Below are 21,231 nucleotides of genomic sequence, written 5' to 3'. Positions count from 1 at the left end.
ATTAAGTGCTGGTGATGCAAGAAGGGAAGCCAGGAGCAGGGTGCAGGTCGCCTGACTCCCTGCCTGGTAAAGGGGGAACCAAGTTTGAGAACAAGAATGGTCCAGGGGAACCACGGGTAAAGCCCTGTCAGCCCTTTTCTTGGAGCATGGCTCCTGGTGTGTGGATCTGCTGTTCCATCAGGTAACTCCATGCATAAGGAGATGGATGGACGAGGGTGGGGAGATGACTCTCCCAGCAGTGCTTTGATGGAAAGGCTTTCCTGTCACAATCCTGCCTCCCTTGGGCTGTTGTGTTGGGATAATGAGGGATTCTGCAGTGGTGTGACCTCTGGAAGCTGGTTATTGCCTGGCAGGGAGAGCCCAAGGCCATGGCTCCCAAGCCATGGATCAGCCTCTCCCTCCCCTCCATCAGGCTGTTAAGGGAGATGCTTTATCACGTCATGGTACAACCCAGTTTCCGGCCATGCTGGTGACTCACTCCATGTCCATGGTTCATTCCTTTCTGACCCTCAATTTCCCCATCAGTAAAACAGAACATTACCCCAGCCCTGCACCAGCTGTGCTGGTCCTTTGATTGCTTAATGGCTTCAGGTGCCCCACAGGTGCTGCACATAAGGGCAATGAGGGCTTTGTTGCCCACTACCTGCCCTCTGTTGTTCCCCACAGTTCACTTTGGTGGTGGAAGAGGATAGGCTTCTGCTCCTTTTCCTATGGGAAGACTCCAGTGGATACCACAGACAGGGAAGAACGAGGATTCGGATGCAATTTGGATTAGCTAAACATTAAGCTATGTCCAGGTGGAAATGAGCACCTGCAGCCTGGAGCAGCATTCCTGAGGTCACAGGATGTGTGAGTACGTGTGTGAGGTCCCTGGCTCTGCCATGGGAGGGGATGTGGTGCGCAGGCCTGGAGCCAGCCCAGAGCCATCGATTCTGCTTTGCCTGGAAAGAGTGTTCTAAAAATTGCCATAGTCTTTCCTAGCTAAAGTAGGTGAAATATTTATAAACCCAGCCTCTAGAGGAGACCTTTTGCGTAAGCATCAACTGCTCCGGCTTTCAAACAGGAGCTTCCCCCCCCCCCCCCCCGAGCCATCTTGTGCTTCTCGGCCACAGAAGGGGCAACTTTAATTGCGTTTGTCTGGAACGCCTGAACCTATTTACGGGTACGGGAGACCGCAGGGACGGTCACAGCAGCAGGAGAAAAGGGACCTGGGGGCTTCCTTCCCTGGCTGTGCTCGGCTGCGGCCGGAGCGTGGTGTCAGTGTGTGTGTGGGGGGCAGCTTTTGGGTACAGAAACCCCCAATGGGGGTCCTGGGAGTACCGGGGGTGGGGGGAGTCGGGATGCTTTCGGTCCCCGGAGGGATGCGCTGGAACGGGGATGCTCCGGGGCTGAAGGGGGGCTCCGTGGGGTGGAGGGGAGCTCGGGGGGGCTCCGCCCCGGCCCCGGGAGGCGGCGGCGGTCCCCGGTCCCGGAGGCGGAGCCAGCGCCCGGCGCGGCGCCGCGGGCTCCGGAGCCACATCCTGCAAGGGAGGAGCGGGGCCGGGAGCGGAGCCGGGAGCGGGGCCGGGCGGCGCGGGAGCCGCATCGCCGTGGCCGCCCCGCGCCGCCGCCCAGGATGTGGTGGGACGAGCGGGTGTCGGCGCGGTTCCGGAGGAACCTGCAGCCCACCCTCACCTACTGGAGCGTCTTCTTCAGCTTCGGGCTTTGCATCGCGTTCCTGGGGCCCACGCTGCTGGACCTGCGCTGCCAGACACAGAGCTCCCTCTCCCAGATCACTTGGGTCTTCTTCTCCCAGCAGTTCTGCCTCCTGCTCGGCAGCTGCCTCGGAGGGGTCTTCAAGAGGACGTAAGGCGCCTCCCGCAGACCCCCCCCTTCCCCTGTCCGAGGCTTCGCCTCCCCCCCGCATTCCTCCATTGGGTTGGCGTGGCCGAGCCGGGATGGGAAAGCCCGAGGGGAGGGAAAACCGCCCCTGGGATGCGGGGCTGGAGCCGTGCTCCCCGCTCCCGCCTGGTCCCGTACCCCGCAGAGAAGCCACCGTTCCCCCGGCGCTCAGCATGGGGGGAGCCTCGGTGAAGTTCCAGCCAGAACTTCCAGGAGGGGATTTGCCTTAAACCGGGTTTCGATCACGGCAGTGTCGTCGGAAGCCTGTTCGGACAACCTCGGTGTCGGGGATCGGGGCACTGCTGTGCTCCCTGCGACCGAGCACGAGGCAAGACGCGAGTGGCCCTCGTGGTCCCATTGCTGGGATGCAGCAGCGCACTCCATGGGCCAGCGCGAAACGCGGGCAGGGATTTGTCCAGGATGTGTTTTAAGTCCCACACGAAGGCTCAGCCCTGACGATGGCCAAACAGGCGTTTGATTTGCGGCTTGGTGGCGACTGAGCTTCAGCTGCTTATTTACCTTGTCACTAGTTCTTCAGGCAGTGATGTAACGTGTGAGCTCGGGCTGTCTCTGGTGTACTCGTCGTATGTGTGTTTTAACGGGGAGAATATGGGGGAATTTTGCATGAAGCCTTCACTGTAAAATGCCGTTTAAAGGTGGTGCGTTCAGCTCTTGTGGGTTGTGGCTGATGAGGGTGGCTTTAGAGCACCTGTTAAACTGCCATCCTGGTACATTGAACCCCAGTCTGGACAAGGGCCCGGGGGGGTCATGGAGCACCTCCTGGTCGGGCTGTGCCCGGAGGGGTGGCTGCATGGCAGTGGGGGCAGCACACGGGAGCCTTGCCCCGGGTCTGACACGGATCTGGGGCTGCTGGGTCAGCGGCAGCGCCTCTGCCAGCCCTCGCTCTGCTTCACGTGTGCTTGAAGGAGCAAATGCGCGATTGTTTCCTGCTCTCTGCTTCCTCCCCGCTGCTCTCGCCCTCGCCCAGCCGGTTCCATGCACCCCAATGGGGCTTTGTGCTCAGAGACTCCCGAACTTTGAGCTCTGGGGAGAAGAGCGGGTGCTGCTTGTACCGGGATGCGTTTGTGATGCCAGCCTCCAGGGCAAGGGGCTCTGGCAAAGTGGCTGCGAGCAGCAGCCAGGCAGGAGGGCATGGTTTGGGTAACGGTAGCTTGTGAGCACCACGGGGGTTTACTCGGAGCGGTGTGATGTAGTGTGTGGGTCTGGGTGAGGATGTTAACTGGTCAGACTCGGAGCATCCCCTCTCCGGGGACGGGCCCATCGAGCTGTCCTGCTGTGGATTTCTACTTCTGGGCCGTGCTGCAGGCTTGTAAATCAAAGCCTGCCAGGCAGGGAGGAGTGCTGGACAAGCTGTGTTTTCCACTTAGGAGATGGGTAGCTGCTAGTAGAGGATCCCAGTGCCTTGCCTGCCTGCAGGCTGGCCGAGCCAAGGTCTGGCTGCAAGCTGTGCTTGATTTCTGCTGCCTGAGGAACGTAGGCTTTGCTGCCTGCTTGTGATTAAAGGCTGTGCCGGTCTGAGCTGGCTGCTCCGAGTGATGGACTCCATGCTGTGGCAGTGGATTCTGCAGCACAAATGGGTGGTGGGACCTAAATAATGGCTTGGTTCCTCTCAGCAGAGAAGCTGCTGAAGGCTGGGTTGTAGCCTCTGTGCTCTCAGCCCCGCTGGAGCCCTGGGAGGACGGAGCATAATGATGGCATCCGTCCCTTCCGTATCTGGGCACCAGCTCCGGCATTCCCTCTGTGCAGGATTCCAAGGAAGTGTGAAGTTTGCCATTGTGCCTTTCCCTGAGTGGTGTGGAGATGGGGTGGGTGCTTGTGCTGGAGACCTGGGTTTGCTGCGTGCTCCCTTCCCTGGCTCCCAGGGAGCTGTGGGAAGCCCAGCTCCCCATGGGGCAGCAGGACCCATTGAAGCTCAGGTTCCCACCAGGCTGCTCCTCTCTTGGGGTTTGCAGGGTGGTAATGACAGGCTCTGCTTCGGAACAACGCAGCTTTATAGAGGGTGCTTGCATGGTCCGTGCTGGGATGGGACCCTTCTGCCCCTCTTCCTTCCATCATTACCCGGGCACACGTTGCAGGATATGGCCCTGCCCTCAGAATCCCATCCTCTGAAGGTTCCTGCTCGAGCACGTGGCTGGGGCATGCAGGACACTGCTCACTGCAAGTGACAGCAAAGCCTTTTGTATCAGAGAGCAGAGGGCACGGTGACTTGAACACCAGCTCCTCCGGGGAGGCAGCGCTCCCTGAGCCCGGCCAGGGCTTCCTGCTGGGGACCTGGAGGCAGATGCGGGATAATCCATGCAGCTGCCTTCATCCCTGTCCTCGCTCCATCCCCTCGGGGCTCTGGGGTTTTAATGATCAGTTTTGCAAGTCTGAATTAGCCTGATTAGCATTATTCTTCTTGATGTGAGCGATTTAGAAAAGGCTCCCTGGGGTGGGGGAACAAACATACTTGAAGTCAAAGAGTTCCTGCTGCAACAGGAACACCGGGAGGGGGGGTCCTATGCGCTGCGTGGGAAGGAGAGGGGAGGCTTTGCTGGCTGTAGGATAGCATTAACCATCCTAATCCTATAGAGATCAGCCTAGAACTTTTGCAGGGAGCTGCAGAGCTTCCCTCGAGCCTTATGACGGAGCCAGGACGTGCTCTGGGTGATCCCAAAGCAGAGTCCATGGCATTCCAAATATCACCAAGGGTTCAGCCCTGCTCTGAAAGTCATGGGGTACCTCACTGGAGGATGCTTTCAAAGAGGTTTGCTCCTAAAGAAACCTCTCAGCTGATTGCTGGGTGCTGAGCAGTGTCCTGTGACTGCATCTTGGGGCTCTAGCATGGAAGGCAGTGGTTCCTTGGTCCCATTAATGCCAGGGACAGCGGGGTTGTGGCATCTTACTGATGCCCTATGACCGGAGCAGGGATTTTTGCTCACTGGGGAGGAGTGAGGCGATGTTTTTAATGCTTTTTAAGGACATAACATGCAATTAATGTTTAACTGTGGCAATGGATGCGCTCCCTTTGCCGTGCACAACTGGTGCTGTGGTTGCTTTGCTGGGGCTGCAGAAGAGATGAGGCATTGCTGGGATGCCCTGGAGGGCGTTTGCCTGTCGCTCTCAGCCTTGGATTCCCCATTGCTTGTGCCTCTGCCCCTTTCCCCACTGCTGTACCCCAGTGGGTGCTCGACGCTGCTTCTCCGGGCTCAGAGCTGCTTCTCTCCCATTTGCTGGCTGGTTTTCCTGCCGTGACTGTGCACATCTCGCTCCGCTCCCTCCCTCATCCCTCCCCCAGGAATCCCACGCTGGCTCCCGTTTTGCTGTCAGAGGGAGATGAGGCCTTGCAGCTGTACAAAGCATTGGCTTCTCCAGTGCGGACTGGGAGACGCGAGCACCCAGCGGGGCTCTGGTGCAGCCAGGGCAGGAGGAGCAGGAGACCTGCACTTGACCTGGTTTTCTCCCCGGTGCTGTTGTAAGCAATGAGCAGGATGTGGAGGGATGAATCCCTCCAGGGCTGCAGGTGAGCGAGGGCTGTGCACGAACACAGGGATGTGCCAAGGCTGTTCGGGGCAGGAGGGCTGGCACCAGCCACCGAGGCTCTGCTGCACCTCCAGCTGGTGCCTCCATGGAGCCTTCTCCCTCTCTGGGCAGAGCAAGGAGATGTGGGTGTTAGCAGAGATGAGGGTGCTTTGCTCACGGGTTACGTGTCCGTGCTGGGGACGGGCAGCTGTGTCCCACATCCCCAGCTCATTACGGCAATGGGCTTCTCCCAGGGTCTGGGAGCCGGGGCTGGGGTTGTGCCTGTGCTGCTTCTCCTCTGCTGACTATAGTCCCATCTTTCTGGTTGTTCCAGTGCTCGCTGTCTGGTCCCCGTTTCCTTCCTTCCTTCCTGCCTTTCCACTTGGCAGCTCCGGAGCATCACGGTGCCAGCCCCGGCGCCTGCTCCATGGCTCGGCTCGCACCGAGAGCAGGCGCAGGCAGGGCTGGGATGCTGCCAGCCTTGGGGGGCCGGGTACCAGCGTTACCTCTGCCTGCAGCCCCGGGCCTTCTCTGATGGGTGGGAAGCTGCTGCCTGCACCAGGAATGGCAGCGGTGCTGCGAGAGAGGATGATGCTGCCAGCACAGAGATGGCACAGGGCATGGGGAGGGAGCCTCGGGGGTTCCCTGTGGGGCAGGATGGCACCTGAGGGCAGGTGTGGGGTGACAGTGATGTGGATGCTCTGCTGGGAGCTGGGATTGCGCAGCAGCTCTCATGCCTGCTCGTGCGATACAGACCGATGTCCCTTTCCCACACCCAGATCTGCCCAGGTAACAAGGGGAGGTTGTGGGTGTTATTCTGCCTTGAAGTGTGCAGAACTGGGGTTTGAAGGGTGCAAAATGTGTCTCTGAGGTGTCACTGTCCCCACAGGAGGTGGCTGTGGCTGCAGTGTGGAGACACGGCAGTGCAGGGTGTGTAGCATCTCCCTTGCATGCACTGGAGCTGCATTATTGGAGCTACAGCCTCTGGGCACATTGCTAATGCCTACCCTGACCTGGGGCTGTGGGGTGGGTGCTGCTCTTGTGCTAATCCCGTCCTGTCTTTCCTCTTTCCCTGTTTCAGGTTGTCTCAATCCTTGTTTGCACTCTTTGCCTCGTCGCTGGCAATCTCCTTGGTCTTTGCCATCATCCCCCTGTGCCACAATGTGGTGGTCCTGGCTGTGGTCATGGCTGTGGCAGGGCTGGCCATGGGCTGCATCGACACCATCTCCAACATGCAGCTGGTGAAGATCTACCAGAAGGACTCTGCCATCTTCCTGCAGGTGAGCAGGGAGCCCTCATCCCCCCCGGCTGAGGAAGAGGAGCAGCCGTCCCCCCGGCTTTACCTCCGTGTCCCATCTCTCACAGGCCCTTCACTTCTTCGTGGGCTTTGGGGCGCTGCTGAGCCCGCTCATTGCTGACCCCTTCCTCTCGGACACCAACTGCATCCTCTCGAACTCCACGGCCAACGCCTCCAGCAACCTCCCGCACATCCGCAAGTCCCTGGTCCCGCATCACCCAGGGAACCTGTCCCACTACGACCTGCCCATGAAGGGCATGGTGGTCACGCGTGTCTCCTACGCCTTCTGGATCATGGCCCTCATCAATGTAAGTGCTGGGGGCATCCCTGGGTCTTGGCTTTGGAGGTTGCTGCGGTGTTTGGGGGGTGTCGGTGCCCATTAGGTGGGTCCCAGTGGGAGGTGGGGGTGAGGATGCGGGACATGCTAATGGTGAGGATGGTTGTGCTGGGAGCAGGTTGTACCTCCAGCATCCCCCGGGCAGGAGGGACACCACAAAGAGCCCCAGCTCTCGCTCCGTGGTCAGCCTGGGGAGGAGCTGTATGGGGCTGACTCAGTGGGAGGTGGTTTGCACTGATTTATAGCAATGTGCCATTGATGAACCGAGTTATGGGGCCGAAAGCTCAGTTGAGCTCTCTGCCTATTTGCTGGTGCCCTGGTGGCTTGCGGCAGATGCAGGAGCCCTGTGGCCCTTTGTGAGTGAGATGGTTTTTGTCCTCTTTGTCCCAGAGCTGCTCTTTTGCTGTTGCCCTGTTCCCTACCCCCCAGTTGGCACCCAAATCCCAGCGTGGTTCAATAGGGCTGGTCCCTTGCTGGGCTGTGGCTGTCGCTCCCCCAGTGGCAGGAGTCCCGTGTGGGTCTGGAGCGATGACTCCAGATCGTGTTACTGCAGCGGTGCTCTTGGTGCCAGGAGTGATGCTGAGGGCAGCGCTGCCAATGGGGTCCCCCCGGTGAGCGCAGCCCTTGCTATGGGGTGCTCTATAATCAGCCAGGCGGGTGCTGGAATGGGTCCCTTTGCACAGTGCCAAAAGGAGCAGTCCCTGCCCAGGAGGAGGCTGCTTTAACCACCTCTACCTCCCGGTGTGCCAGGGGAGAGGTGCTTTAAATTACACCGGAGCCTTCTCTATCCTGCCAGTCCGTCCTGAGCGAGCTGACTGGGTTTAAAGCACCGTTTAAGAGCCGCTTTGAACGCAGCGATGGGGCTGCCAGACCCCGCTCTGGTCCTAGCAGTGTCCCAGGGACGTTTTGGATGGGCAGTGCTGGAGTCACCATCCCTGGAAGCGCTCTCAGCCCGTGCAGACGAGGCCCTTGGTGCCGTGGGTTGGTGGTGGCCTTGCTGGGAGGCTGATGGGTGTAGGGATGAGGGTTGGGAAACAAGCACAAGAGGAGCGTGGAGTCGGACGTGCACAGCCCCTGAGCGTGTCCCCTTGCCAAAGCCTGGCTGAGGGAGCTGACTCGGTCCCTTGTTTGAACTGAATAACCCAACCCACAGCCTGCAGGTGCTGGGAGCAGCTCAGGGCTGCTGCCCCTTCCTTAGGCTGTAAGCGTCAGAGAAAGAGGGGGGTGATTTAAACCCCCAGGGAAGGGGATAGAAGGAGGGAGCTGCAGGAATGGGAAGCAGGAGCAGCAGCTTGGTTAGGGAATGGCCGGAGCCCCTGCTCCAGCCCGGTTTTCCCAGGGCTCTGTGTATTCTGACAAGACACCAGCTGAAGTGATTCATTTGTTTAGAGTGGAAAGGTCTCAGTTTGGCATCGCTGCAGCGGGTGAAGCTGCCGGAAGGGTTGTTTTGATGTGATTGAGGCAAAACGGTTTTGCTTTAGTGAGATGCAGTGATTGAGCATTATCGAAATGAAGCGCTGGGATTTCTCCCGGCCAAAACCTTTCATTCAGAAGAGCAAATTTGGGGGTTTTCATCCAGATTTGGAATAAACCCACGGTTTTAAAATCCAGTTTTCCCACAGAACGGAAATTTCATCATCCAGCCCGTTCCAAGGGGCTGGAAATGAGGAACATGTTCCTCCGAGAGAGCCGTGTTTGTCCGGAAGGTGGTTTCCCAGGGGAAGTGTGGGATACTCCATTGTGCTTAGGTTGCTTAAAAGTAGCCTGGACACAATAGCAGGGAACAGCCCCGTGCTCCTGGGGGGAGAGACCGAAATAGAAAGGGGAGGGAAGGAGCCTGGGTGATACCCAGGCTGGGCTGTGTGAGGCAGCAACTGCTTGAGCTTGTAATGATGGGAGAATGCTGGGATGCCCCTCATCCCCCTTGGAAAAACAAAATCCGCTGACGGTGGTGAAGCAGAGAAAGCCCAAAGCAAATGGTTCTTGTAGCAAAACCTCTGCCTGCCCAAAGGGAGCCCCAGCCTGGTTTGGGCTGGAAGGGACCCCAAAGCTCCTCCAGCCCCAACCCCTGCCACAGGCAGGGACCCCTTCCATAGAGCAGCTTGCTCCAAGCCCCTGTGTCCAACCTGGCCTTGAGCACTGCCAGGGATGGGGCAGCCACAGCTTCTCTGGGCACCCTGTGCCAGCGCCTCAGCACCCTCACAGGGAAGAGCTTCTGCCTAAGAGCTCAGCTCAGTCTCCCCTCGGGCAGGTTAAAGCCATTCCCCTTGGCCTGTCCCTACATCCCTTGTCCCAAGCCCCTCTCCAGGTTTCCTGCAGCCCCTTCAGGCACTGGAGCTGCTCTCAGGTCTCCCCTTTAGGAGCCTTCTCCTCTCCAGGCTGACCCAGCCCCGCTCTTTGCCTTGTCCCAGGCAGCCAAGAAACGTGGTGCTGCCAGCCTGGAGCTGGTGCGGTTGGCTAAAGCAAAAGGGACTTTGGTGCCATTGCTTTAGAGGTGAGGATGTGGGGAACAAGGGTAAGCCTAGCCTTCGAGTGGGAATTGCAGGGGTCTGGAGCTGGGGACCTTTCCTGAGTGCTCCTTAAGGCTGGAGGGCTCAGGGATGTTATCATGGCCCAGGCCCTCTGCATGGGGATATTTTCTGCCAGATCTGCAATTTGGAAGAATAAAACCAGGTCCTGCCCTCCGGAAGGATTGGAACTATCAAGCAAATGCCTTTCTCTTCCATGGGACCGAACTCACTGTTCCTATTCCCATTGTTCCCAGAACAATGAAGTCCTCAAAAATGAATTCAGGCAAGAGGGGCGGGATGGGGTGGGGAGGAATTCTCCATACATTTAAATCCTGCCTCGAGCCAACAAAAAGCAGGAAATTTGGAGCTGGGGCTCCCACTTGCTCACAGACATGGAGAAAACAAGCCCTGGGCGGCCGGAGGGTGAGCTGTCCCTTAGGATTTCCTGGCTTTCTCCCACACTTTGCTGCAGGATAAACTCGGCTATGGTGGGAAGAGACGGCAATGGGCTCTGGTTGCTTCCCTCTGCTTTTTCTGCCCCCAAAATAGGGACGTTCCCTTGCCTCGAAGGCACCGTTGAGCCGTGGCTGTGCTCAGGGTGCAGGGGGTGATGCTGCGATGCTGCTGTGATGGATCCAGCCCTGAGGCCAGTCCCAGGTCCCTCGGTACCAAGAGGCCGTTTGAAGCTGCAGGGCTGCTGGTGTTGGCCTGGGAACCACGAGCTCATCTCTTAGGAGGTGCTGAGCAACCTCTGCTAATGGCTGGAGCCGGGCAGAGCAGGTCCTGGAGCTGCTGTTGTTCCCCCACACAGGGTTTCAGGCGCAGCTCTCCTGCTGTCCACAAGCAAAAGCTACTTCACTGCTGTGTTCTCTGGGCAGGTGCTCGGAAACCAGGACACTTGGGTGATGAAGGACTGGTACGGTGCTTTGTGAGCGTTGTATTTAGGTGCCTTCTGTTGCAGTGCCCTTGTTCCCAGGTGAATTGTTCCCATCCCACAGGACCCTCAGGAGATGCCCCGGTTGTGTTTCACAGCAGAGTCTTTGCTCTCAGCTTGTCATTTATCTTTTCCCTTTCTTACCAGCTCTCCTAGCACACCCCCATCCCTCCTGCAGTAGCTCCTTACCCCACTGCCACCCTGTCCTTGCTCCTGGAGGTTAATCCAGGCACATGGAATGGTTTGGGTTGAAGGGACCTTAAAGCTCCTCCAGTTCCAACCCCTGCCATGGGCAGGGACCCCTTCCACTGGAGCAGCTTGCTCCAAGCCCTGTGTCCAACCTGGCCTTGAGCACTGCCAGGGATGGGGCAGCCACAGCTTCTCTGGGCACCCTGTGCCAGCGCCTCAGCACCCTCACAGGGAAGAGCTTCTGCCTAAGAGCTCATCTCAGCCTCCCCTCTTTTGTCTCCATATGGGAGCTGCTCCAGTCCCTGAGCATCTTTGTGGCCTCCTTGCTCCCACAGCTCCTTGTCCTTGTGCTGGGGCTGCCAGAGCCGCACATGGGAGCGGGGTCGAGGGGCACCCATTGCAGGTGCTCGGTGCAGCCCCTACAATGCCATCGGGGGGAGGCTGTGCGGTGCTGTGCCGTGCTGAGCCGTGCTGAGCCGAGCTGTGCGGTGCTGAGCCGAGCTGTGCGGTGCTGAGCCGTGCTGAGCCGAGCTGTGCCGTGCTGAGCCGTGCTGTGCGGTGCTGAGCCGAGCTGTGCGGTGCTGAGCCGAGCTGAGCCGTGCTGAGCCGAGCTGTGCGGTGCTGTGCCGTGCTGAGCCGTGCTGAGCCGAGCTGTGCGGTGCTGAGCCGAGCTGTGCGGTGCTGAGCCGAGCTGTGCGGTGCTGAGCCGAGCTGTGCGGTGCTGAGCCGTGCTGAGCCGAGCTGCGCCGTGCTGAGCCGTGCTGAGCCGAGCTGTGCGGTGCTGAGCCGTGCTGAGCCGAGCTGTGCGGTGCTGAGCCGTGCTGAGCCGTGCTGAGCCGAGCTGTGCCGTGCTGAGCCGAGCTGCGCCGTGCTGAGCCGTGCTGAGCCGTGCTGAGCCGAGCTGTGCCGTGCTGAGCCGAGCTGTGCCGTGCTGAGCCGAGCTGCGCCGTGCTGAGCCGTGCTGAGCCGTGCTGAGCCGAGCTGTGCGGTGCTGAGCCGTGCTGAGCCGTCCCTCTCTGTCGCCCCCAGCTGCCCGTGCCCATCGCCGTGTTCTTCCTGCTCTACAAGGAGCGGATGGTGCCGTGCTTCAGCAGCAGCAGCCACCCGCTGCTCTCTGCCGACGAGCTGGCCATGGAGACGCGCCCGGCGGACAAGGACGAGCTCAGCACCGCCGTGCAGCGGCCGCACGGAGCAGGAGGTGAGCGCGGGGCAGCCCTGGGGTTAGGTGGGACCAGGACCCGTGCGCGGAGCTCGGTGCCCCGCTGCTGGCTCCAAGCTGGGCTCAGCCCTCACGCACACGTGGAAGTTGGGCCCCTTTGTGTCCCGCTGGGCTTGGGCCAGGCTGGGAGCTCGCTGGGGGCTGTAACCGTGGGGCGCAGATGGGTGAATGAGAAAGGAAGGAGGACGGTGCCTCTGCGCGGGGGCAGAAGTTAAACCCCAGCAACGCTTTGCCCTTGAACTTGTGAGTGCCCCCGTTCTGGGGCGATAGCGTTGTTCTTTGGTGCCCAAGAGAAACCTCTCCGAGGGAGCGCATGGTTTAGGGCTGTCGGAAGCAGTGGCTTTACCTGAAGGGGAAGTTTAGGGAATGGTTGCAGGTGGAGGCCGTTAGAGATGCGTTGAGGTGCTGCAGGGAAGGATCACGGGTGTCCCCGACACGGTGGGTTCTCTGCTGTCTCGTAAGGTTGTGCTCATCTGAAGGCATTTCCCTTAGCCGAGACACTGATGGTTCCTTTCCTCAGCCCCGCTGCCCGTTTCCATAAAACCCGTTGGAGCTTCACGTTCTTCAGATCTCGGTCTTCCTCTTAGAAGCAGTTGGGATGAATCCTGTGGGAAGCAGGAAGAGGCTGCATGGGGAACGCTGCCGTCTTTGACAGACACGTCTGTGCTGGCAAAACCCCCCCTTCCCCATGCGAGTAGCGAGGATTTCATCTTTGCCACGCAGGAGCATCTCACCTGGGCAGGACTCCTTAGCAGCAGCCCTTGGCGCAGCCCGGAGCGGGGCGATGTAAATGGGAGTCGGGAATTCCAGGGGTCCTGAGCCCCGGCTTTGCTCTGTTCCGAGGGGGTGACTCGAGCTCCGCGTCCTCCCTCTCTTTCCCAGAGTTGGCTTGGTTGGGTGTAAATAGCGTTTAGCAGAGGAACGTGCCCCGCATGGCGCTCCCAAAGCCCAGGGGCTCCAAGCACGAGTGCTGTGGGCAGACGGGCTTGTTTCTGTTGGCCGTAAGAGCAATGTGGAGCTCCCGAAGGGGAAGAGGAGCACGAGCAGCTACAGAAAGAGAAGTAGCAAATACCCCGGAGAGTGAGGACCCCAGCCTATGGCCCTAACCGAGCCCGTCTGCCTTGTGGTAGGTAAAGCCAGAGGCGGTGCCAGCGGAAGTCAGCAGCGCTCCACTGTTGTTCGTGGTCCTCTATGAGTCTGAGCACAAACCAAACCCCAGCGTGGGCTGGCAAGCACCCAGCCCCAGGGGGATGTTCCAGCTAAGTTTGCTTTGCATTGTTTCTCACCAGGTCATGATGACTTATTTAGCTGCTGCCAAAGCAAAAACTTCAGAGGGGCTTCTTACACCTACTTCGCAGTCCACATCACTGGGGCTCTTGTTCTCTTCATGACTGATGGGATTGTGGTGAGTTCAGCTGATAGAGGGATCTTCTCTGAGCAAAGCTCTGTGGCTTTCTTCCTTCCCAACCACTTAGAACAGCCCACAAAGCTAATGGCAGTCAGGCTGATAAGCGCCCTGCTTCTTGGGAGGGTTTTGTGGCTTCTCCTGTGTTCCGGGCTCTGTGTTGGTGCAGCCAGAGCGCTACTAACCCAACCGGTTCAGGGTTGCAATGGTGTCTCTTGGATGCAGTGCAGGTCTCTTCTCAGGTCAGCCAAGAGGCAAGAACAGCTTCCTCTTAGTTCATGACAACCGTGGCTCTTTGTTCCATGGGTGTCCTGAGCCCTCCAAACCCGAGCTGAGAGCACGTGGGGATGGTGCGGGCTCAGCGTGGCCCTGGCTGGGTGCACCACGCGTAGCACTCGTGTCCGGGTGAGCAGGATGCTGGCAAGGTGCTGCTCTTTGTCTTTCCATGGCTTCGGCTCACGGTAAAACACTGCTGGGTCTTGCCAGGGCATTAACCAGGGTCTGGAAGAGGAGCGGGGTTACACGCAGTAGCTGTCAGACACAGGGACTCTGCAGGGCTTCCATCGTCAAGGTGATCAACTCCAGGTTCTTAATGTGGTGTGTTTGAGAGGGCACGGCTCCAAAAGGACGAGGCAGCCCCTAGAGACGAGGGCATCTCTACAGAGAAGAGCTGAGCATGCTTCTGACCCAGTCATAGTGCGAGTCTTGCCCTTTAGGAGAGCTCAAGTCTTGCGTTCTGCTCCTGGTGGAAGCCTGTCTCCAGCTGCCAACCCTTGGGAACAAGGCTCGGTGCGGTTCGGTAGCGCATCCATAGGTGGGCTCTCCAGCACTGCCACAGCGTTGGGAATAACTGAGGGCAAAGCCTGGAAGTCCTCACAGCGCTGTGACTGCTCTTGTGTTCCCCTGCAGGGAGAGTACTCGGGCTTCATTTACAGCTACGCGGTGGAGGAGCCGCTCTCTGTAGTGCACAAGGTGGCCGGGTACCTGCCCAGCCTCTTCTGGGGCTTCATCACGCTGGGCAGGCTCATCTCCATCCCCGTGTCCTACCGCATGAAGCCAGCAACGATGGTCTTCATCAACGTGGTAAGGCTGGGTTTACTGTGGGTCTAATCCTGCTCGCCTCCAGGATGCTGCCTGGCTCTGGTGGTGATGGGCAGAGCTAGGGTAAAGCCTTCCTCTGCATGCCTGTCGCCGATGCCAGTGCATGAGGGAGCCGAGGCTTGCTTACCACTTGATTGCATCGCTTTGCTGAGCGATCCTCAGTTGATCTAAGCATAGAAAGCACCTCGTAAAGTGCCTGCTAGCATTATTGCACGTTCTCTTTGGCCTCTACAGGGGACTAATGCCCATGTCAGCTGTGGGAGAGGGAAAGCAGAGGTCAGTAAATTCTCTACTTGGACTGTAGCAGCTGGCAAAGAAACCAACGTGATGTGAAGCTGCTGCTTAACCAAAAGCATCCGCTTGGAAAGGGCAGGAATCCCGTCAGGATACGTGAGGAAGATGTGCATCAGGATGTGGCAGCCAACAGGGAGGGGATTGTGCCCATTCACGCTTGCACCCAAAGAGGAACCGAGGGAGAAGGCAGTGAATTTACACAAGTTCTCTTCGTAGCAGGGCTCAGTTAATGTTGCAAAGCCAAGGGGGTGGTGACAGACCAGGAGCCACAGCTCCGAACAGTGAGGCTGGTGTCCTGTGCAGACAGGAGGTGAGGCCCCTGCGTGGGCACTTTGAGCTTGGCTACCAGCAGACAGAGCCAAATGCACCGGGGCTGGGATACAACTGAGTGCAGCTCCCACTGGAGCACACGGGTGCTGTGAGCAGGGGATGCCTGCCACTGACCGCATCCCTGGTCCAGCCTGCATCCTTGCCCCATTAAGAACCCTGAGGACAGGACTGCTGCCTTAGCTGCTGCTAATACGTGGGGAGAAGAGGGAGCAGCCTCCAGCCCTGGTTGGAAGCTGCCGCACGTCCCCTTAAAGCCAAGGGTGGTAGCACCATCATTTGCCTGTCACCGAGCCCCTTGTGCTGCTGCACGCAGGGAGGTACAGGTGAGCCTTACGGCAAACTGCAGGGGGAATTCAGTGTCTCTAGGACCCAAATCGCTCTGTACAGACACGCACCCATCCCAGGGGCCTAACAACGAACTGACGTGGTGGTGCTGCAGGGCTCCCTCTGGTGACCCTGCCGTGCCGGGTGCTGCGCCTCATCTCGGATGGCTTTGCTGGTACAGGCGAGAGGCCAGGGCAGTGTTTAAGTGGAGCTGGTTCTTTGGCTTTGCTGCTCTGCCTGGTTTCTGAGTGAGTTCATTCCTTAGCCTGCTCAAACAGAGCTGTCGGGGACTGAGATGTGATTATTATGGAAGTAGCAGTATCGGATTTAAAACTGAAAAGTGTTTCAGCTAGAATCTGAAGTCTCTACCCAGTGAAGATGAGACCCGGGTACCACGTTACGGTCTAAAGCCCTGTCATAAAAAGCACCAAATTCTTTGCTGTAAAGGCTTTTATTTGTCAGGTTTCTCAGGGTGTGATCTTTCTGTCAGCATTTATGTTCCTTTTCCAGACTATTTTCTACATTAAAATTGAGTCCAGGTCCTATTCTTGCCACTCAGCATTTTCCACCCTCTTGTTTGCAGGTCGGAGTCCTGATAACCTTCCTCCTGCTCCTCATCTTCTCCCACAGCGTCGTCTTCCTGTTCGTGGGGACAGCATCCCTGGGGCTGTTCCTCAGCAGCGCCTTCCCCAGCATGTTGGCCTACACCGAGGACATCCTGCAGTACAAAGGTGAGCAGGGACCAGGCACTGGCAGCAGGTAGATGGTCAAGCCCAGAGCCAGCACCTCCTTCCCTCCATCCTCAGGGATGCTGCCTTGGAAGCCTGGAGGAAAGTTCTGGTTCTGAGCAGTGTTGTTCAAGCTGGAGGAGCTTTGGGTTGGAAGGGACCTTAAAGCAGTCTGGGATTCTGTGATTTGCATGGAGATACCCGTGGCAGATGGGGCCATCCCTGCAGGCTGCCCCAGCATCACTTGCGCTGTTTCTTTGCAGGCTGTGCCACGACCGTTCTGGTGACTGGAGCTGGAATTGGGGAGATGGTGCTGCAGTTACTGGTGGGATCGGTGAGTGTGGACAGGGCACAGCACAAACTGACGGCAGCCTTTAAGCCGAAACCTTAGTCCAGGCTTTGGGCAGCTGCTGGGGAAAAACCACTGCATTACCTTGGAGCTAAGGACCAGTAACGCTGCCACCGGCTGCTGGCTGAGGTACCTGAGCGCTGTGATGACATCTGCTCCCTTTCCCCCTTTCAATTGCAGATTATACATGATCAGGGCAGCTACAGTTTCCTGGTGTGTGGGATGATCTTTGGAGGCTTGGCCTTTACCTTCTACGCCTTCCTCTTGTTTTTCCACAGGATGTACCCCAAGCCCTCAGCAGGTAAGGCAGCCCCAGCGCCCGGCACTGCTTTAGACTGAGAGGAAGAGCGGCACACGCAGCGCTCCAGAGCCGGGCTGCAGGGCCTCAGCAAAATGCAAGGAAATGGTTATTTTGCTGCTGCTTCCCGTCCCCTCTTCCTGCTTGGCCTTGCCCACAAAGCCTTGGCAGCCACAGCTCGGGGTTTGCTCGCTTTGCTGGGGGAGAAGCGAGGGATCAAGTAGGACTCACACAGGACCCGTAACTCCACGGGCTGGCTGTGCAAGCACTGCACTGCTGCTGGACAGTAGCACAGACTGCACAAGCCTTCCCTGTGCTGCTCCCTGGCAGGAGCTAGGGAATGAGCGGGTCTGCCATCCAAAGAGAAAAGCCTCACTGATAAGGAATTCTCTTACCTGTCCCCTCAGTCTGCATGTGCTCTGTGCGCTCCCTTTGTAAAAGGTGCTTTAGGGACAGGCAAACACTGGTCCAGGTTACTGGAAACGGAGGCCTGTCTTAATGGAATGGTTTGTGTTGGAAGGGACCTTAAAGCTCCTCCAGCTCCAACCCCTGCCACGGGCAGGGACCCCTTCCACTGGAGCAGCTTGCTCCAAGCCCTGTGTCCAACCTGGTCTTGAACACTGCCAGGGATGGGGCAGATGCAGCTGCTCTGGGCTTTGCTGCTCTTGTGATGCAAACCTGATGTCGATGTTGCAGACATGGACGATGCCTCCCCTGACAAAGCAGCAGTGAGAGACGACACGGGGCAGTACCAGCGCTGAAGCAGCGGCCAAGCCCTAGCCAAGCAATAAACCACACAGCGAAGCACTGCTCTTACGGATGATTTCACATCTAATGACTGAATCATGCAAGTCTTCTGCAATCAAAAGCACATGAGATTGGGTAAGTCGGAATCAAGACAACATCCTGAAACACTGCCTCAAGCTAAGCACAAGCTGCCCCTGTCACACAAACCAAAAGGACCAGCATCAGCATGACCCTTGCGTCTGATGGCCGTGTACGGAGGGGTGATGGGAGCAGCTCCTCCTGCCGATGCACCTTCTTTCTTACCAGTTCAGGATGAAGGGGACGAAGGAAAAGGTTCTCTCTGTCCCATAGGTAAGACTGAGCCTCTCCTGGCTTAGACATTGAACGGAAGATGTTTCTTTTGGTCTGTAACGTACAGAAGCCCCACCACTTTATAGCACAATACTGGATTGGATTCCTTTTTGTGTAACACTGACTCGAGTATGTGTCACCTCCATGTACACTGCCAAAGGGGGAAACCTACACCATTGGTAGAGCCAGCCCACCAAGTGCACAGCAGTAGCAGGACCCATCTGTATTTGCACAGTTGATTCTTCTCTCTCATGCACTATCATCATCAGCCCTGTTCACTAAGCCAGTGTCTTATGCAGCATGCTAGGGCCTCTTGATCATTAAAATCATTAGCTTTCACCTTGGTTTTGAGTCAAGACTGACTTGTGGTTTGTTTTGCTTTCAGTCACTAGTTTAGCTGCTACGGTCGCAGTGTCTTTTAGGGTGGCTTTATTTCTAGCTTCCAGTTGAAGCTTAACCAGAGGTATTTGGGAGCCAGCCTCCAGCTGCTTAATCTGTGCAATACTTATTATCCAGGTGCCTTCTTTAAGGTACTCTCATAGCCCACGCATGACCTATTACAAGCGATGAAGAAAGGACTGGCTTCAGAAGAGTGTAAAGCCCCATCCATCTATTTCTTCAGTGAGTGATTGGACATGTACTTTTTGCTTTAACTGCTGTATGTGGGTGTACATATGTACGTGTGTATATAAAGCAGTGTTTAATTAAAGGTGATTGATTGCTAGATTCTCAGCATGATTGGACTTGGATAATTCAGCTCTTCCTGGCCAAGGCTATCAGCTGCTACCTAAATGTAATCTCTTTTAACTTGCATTTGGTTCAGTGGTTCTGGCTTTCCAAGCAGATCTTGCCTTCCATACTCTATCTCCCAAGGATGGTTCTATAGCGAACAGACTCCTTGGCTTGCCTTTGTTAGACCTAAAGCTGAGTGAGCATCAGGCCGCTGCTGGAAGGAGGGAGATGAGGTGAATCCTGGGCTAAACTCATCCGTTGTTTCCAGGTACCTGCAGCCTCACAGCCCGGGTGCTGCAGTTCTGCTCTGGCACCAGGGGATGCCACTGTTACTCTCCTTGAGCTACCCAGGATGAAAAAGCAAAGCCCTTGTGCAGCACCCCCCAGTCTGTCATTAATAGTGGAGCCCCTCCCACCATGACAGCATCCTCTCCATCCCTGTGCAGAGGAAGCGAGCATGAAACAATACAATGAGGGAGCTGATTTGGAAAGGAGCCTGCCCAGTTCCATGTACATCACACCCGGGACTGTCAGCCATTCAAAACCACCTCCTGACGTCCGTGCAGCTTGCTAATACGCAGCTGAATGTCAGGGTAACAGTTCTTGATGGTAGGGGTGTATGTGACCGCTCCCATCTCCACCCTGAGAACGGAGCTGCTCCCCAAAGGAAACGGTCACCCAATAGCACCTGACCTGGCACAGAGGGGGTGCAAGGGCAGCTCCAGCTCCTGGCTCAGGGCAGGTGGGACAGGGGCCAGCCCTGGCTGGGGAGAAGGGACAGGTTAGCTCGGGGCCTCGCAGCTCCCTCAGCATCACTGAGCCAGCAGCGCTGCAGCTGCGACTCTCCCTTTCCTCTCTCTGGTGCCAAAAGGAAGAGGCCAAAAGAGCAGGAGCTTTGTTAAAAATATTTATTTAAAAAAATACAGTTGTTTTGCATGTCTGTTGCACATAACTATTAACATAGGATCGACTTGGATAATCTGCTACAATGCTTTTGGAAAGCCAGCCTGCATTATACAAAGCAAATCCCTCGGTCAGTTCTTACACAAAATAGTTTTCTTTAACTGTTCCCACCCCGCTCTTAAAAAAGATTGCAATACAGTCAGGTTTGGTTTTTTTTCTTCTTTTTTTCTTTTTTTTTTTTTTGCACAAAAATCGAAGCAATAGAAAAGTCACCTGATTCCTCAGGAAAGACCTCCGTGATGTTCGAGGAACAACAGCCAGCGCGCTCTAACAGCAGCCCCCAGTACCAGGAGGTGTCCTTGCAGTGCACCTCCTCCAAAGTCACTTTTGCACTGTAGAACTTTGCCCCCCCCCCCCCAAATCGCATTCGAACCTGAAATGTGTCCCAATAACTGCAGCTCTCCTCTAAGCAAAGGGATCAGCCCTTCTTTTCCAATCTGCTATCGACACGCTGAAGGTCTTCCTAATATGTTATCTCGGAAGGTTAAATAAAAGCAAATTTAGTAACACTGAACAATTACTGAAAACTTTGGCTATTTATGTACTTGCATTACATACCAGCATTTGTTTTAGAAACACAATGGCATTAAGATACTCTTCCTATACGGTATTACTTTAAAAAGAAGTTAGACTGAGAAGCTATTCTCTCCCAGGTGAGTTCACCCAACTGCACCAGGAGCACCAAAGTGGTGCCAGATTGCAGCTGGCTCTAAAAGACTGTGTCTAGAAAGAAAGTCTCCAGTGTAGGAAGTTAAGACACTCACTACAACTTAACGTGCTTTGTCGCTCGACTTGGTGCTATAGATATATATATAAAGATAAATAAAATGCAATTCTGGTCTGGAAAGAGTAACTGAAAGCGTTCACGCTGCTGCTTTCAGTGTTATTTTTACCACTGATGGTTCTACTAAAATGACAGGAAAGCAAAGAGAATCCATTCCAGATTAAAGAGTGAGTTTACCGATGTGACTGTCTGCTCAGTCTGCCCCAGGCAGAGCTGCTGGAGGATAAAACCACTGCAGACATCACTGCAAAGGACCCAGGGTCACCTGAACATTCAGTTGAGCAGTAAAACACTAAAGGCATCAGGAAGTCACTTTCCAAAGCAGATGTGCACTTTAAAACCAAAACCACCTGCCCCACGTTACCACAGCTGATGAAGTTCTCTCAAATGGAACTTCAAGGTTCCCTCCCCTGACTTCATCGGAGCCATAGCTGGGGTAAGTGAGACCAGCTGCAGCGAAGCCAATGGATCTACTCTGATTTACAAGTTTCTAGCACAGGCCTCACATCTGCCAGCAGCTGGCTCAAGGAGCCGCAGGATTCCCAAGACAAAGTCTCACGCTGGTTCCGATCCCTACTCAGAGTCCTTTCAGTCCCAGGTTAATTCCAGCTGCCACAATAGAACGTTAGAGGAGACAGCCCCCATATCCTATGTGCACGTTGCTGGAATTTTCCCTTTTATTCATCTCTATTATAAAGAATATACTTCTCAGCTATAAAAAAGGGGAGGGGGGGGAGATAAGCATTAAATGTGCTACTGTACTTATCACAAAACACTGTGACGTACATAAGGCCATCTGGTAACACTGCAACAGAATACAAACAAGGTTTGAAAAGGGAGGTTTAGAATACAACTCTCTTTTTAACTACAAGGAATAATCTCAACCCTGTTCACAGAGCATGAAGGTTAGAACTAGCACATCATATATAGAAACCT

At 56.4% G+C, this 21,231-nt stretch overlaps 1 protein-coding gene across 2 annotated transcripts; it reads left to right on the top strand.

Moving 5' to 3' along the window:
* The first annotated feature begins 1,484 nt into the window (after positions 1-1,484).
* MFSD4A (major facilitator superfamily domain containing 4A) lies at positions 1,485-17,869 on the top strand. 2 transcript variants are annotated; one of them, XM_061454891.1, is made up of 10 exons: positions 1,488-1,845; positions 6,485-6,683; positions 6,769-7,008; positions 11,700-11,868; positions 13,179-13,294; positions 14,204-14,377; positions 15,927-16,074; positions 16,335-16,405; positions 16,601-16,721; positions 17,415-17,869. In XM_061454891.1, exons 1-10 carry the CDS (start codon positions 1,616-1,618, stop codon positions 17,477-17,479), a joined length of 1,533 nt encoding a protein of 510 aa, XP_061310875.1. In that variant the 5' UTR covers positions 1,488-1,615; the 3' UTR covers positions 17,480-17,869. The 2 variants fall into 2 exon arrangements, 1 of the variants encoding a protein (XP_061310875.1); XR_009743659.1 differs by lacking the exon at positions 13,179-13,294 and having other exon boundaries at positions 1,485-1,845; positions 17,415-17,440.
* The last annotated feature ends 3,362 nt before the right edge of the window (positions 17,870-21,231 follow it).

This window comes from Pezoporus flaviventris, unplaced genomic scaffold (genome assembly GCF_033815535.1).
Source record: "Pezoporus flaviventris isolate CSIRO_AGI_PZ_B2104156 unplaced genomic scaffold, CSIRO_AGI_Pfla_v1 ptg000017l, whole genome shotgun sequence".
NCBI lineage: Eukaryota > Metazoa > Chordata > Aves > Psittaciformes > Psittacidae > Pezoporus > Pezoporus flaviventris.
Note: the sequence above shows the minus strand (reverse complement) of the source record. Positions and strands in the feature narration are given on the sequence as shown.

Coding starts and splice junctions, on each gene's coding strand:
- MFSD4A (XM_061454891.1), top strand. CDS start 1,616: ATGTGGTGGGACGAGCGGGTGTCGGCGCGGTTCCGGAGGAACCTGCAG. Junction 13,295..14,203: donor TCATGACTGATGGGATTGTG/GTGAGTTCAGCT, acceptor GTTCCCCTGCAG/GGAGAGTACTCGGGCTTCAT. Junction 14,378..15,926: donor CGATGGTCTTCATCAACGTG/GTAAGGCTGGGT, acceptor TCTTGTTTGCAG/GTCGGAGTCCTGATAACCTT.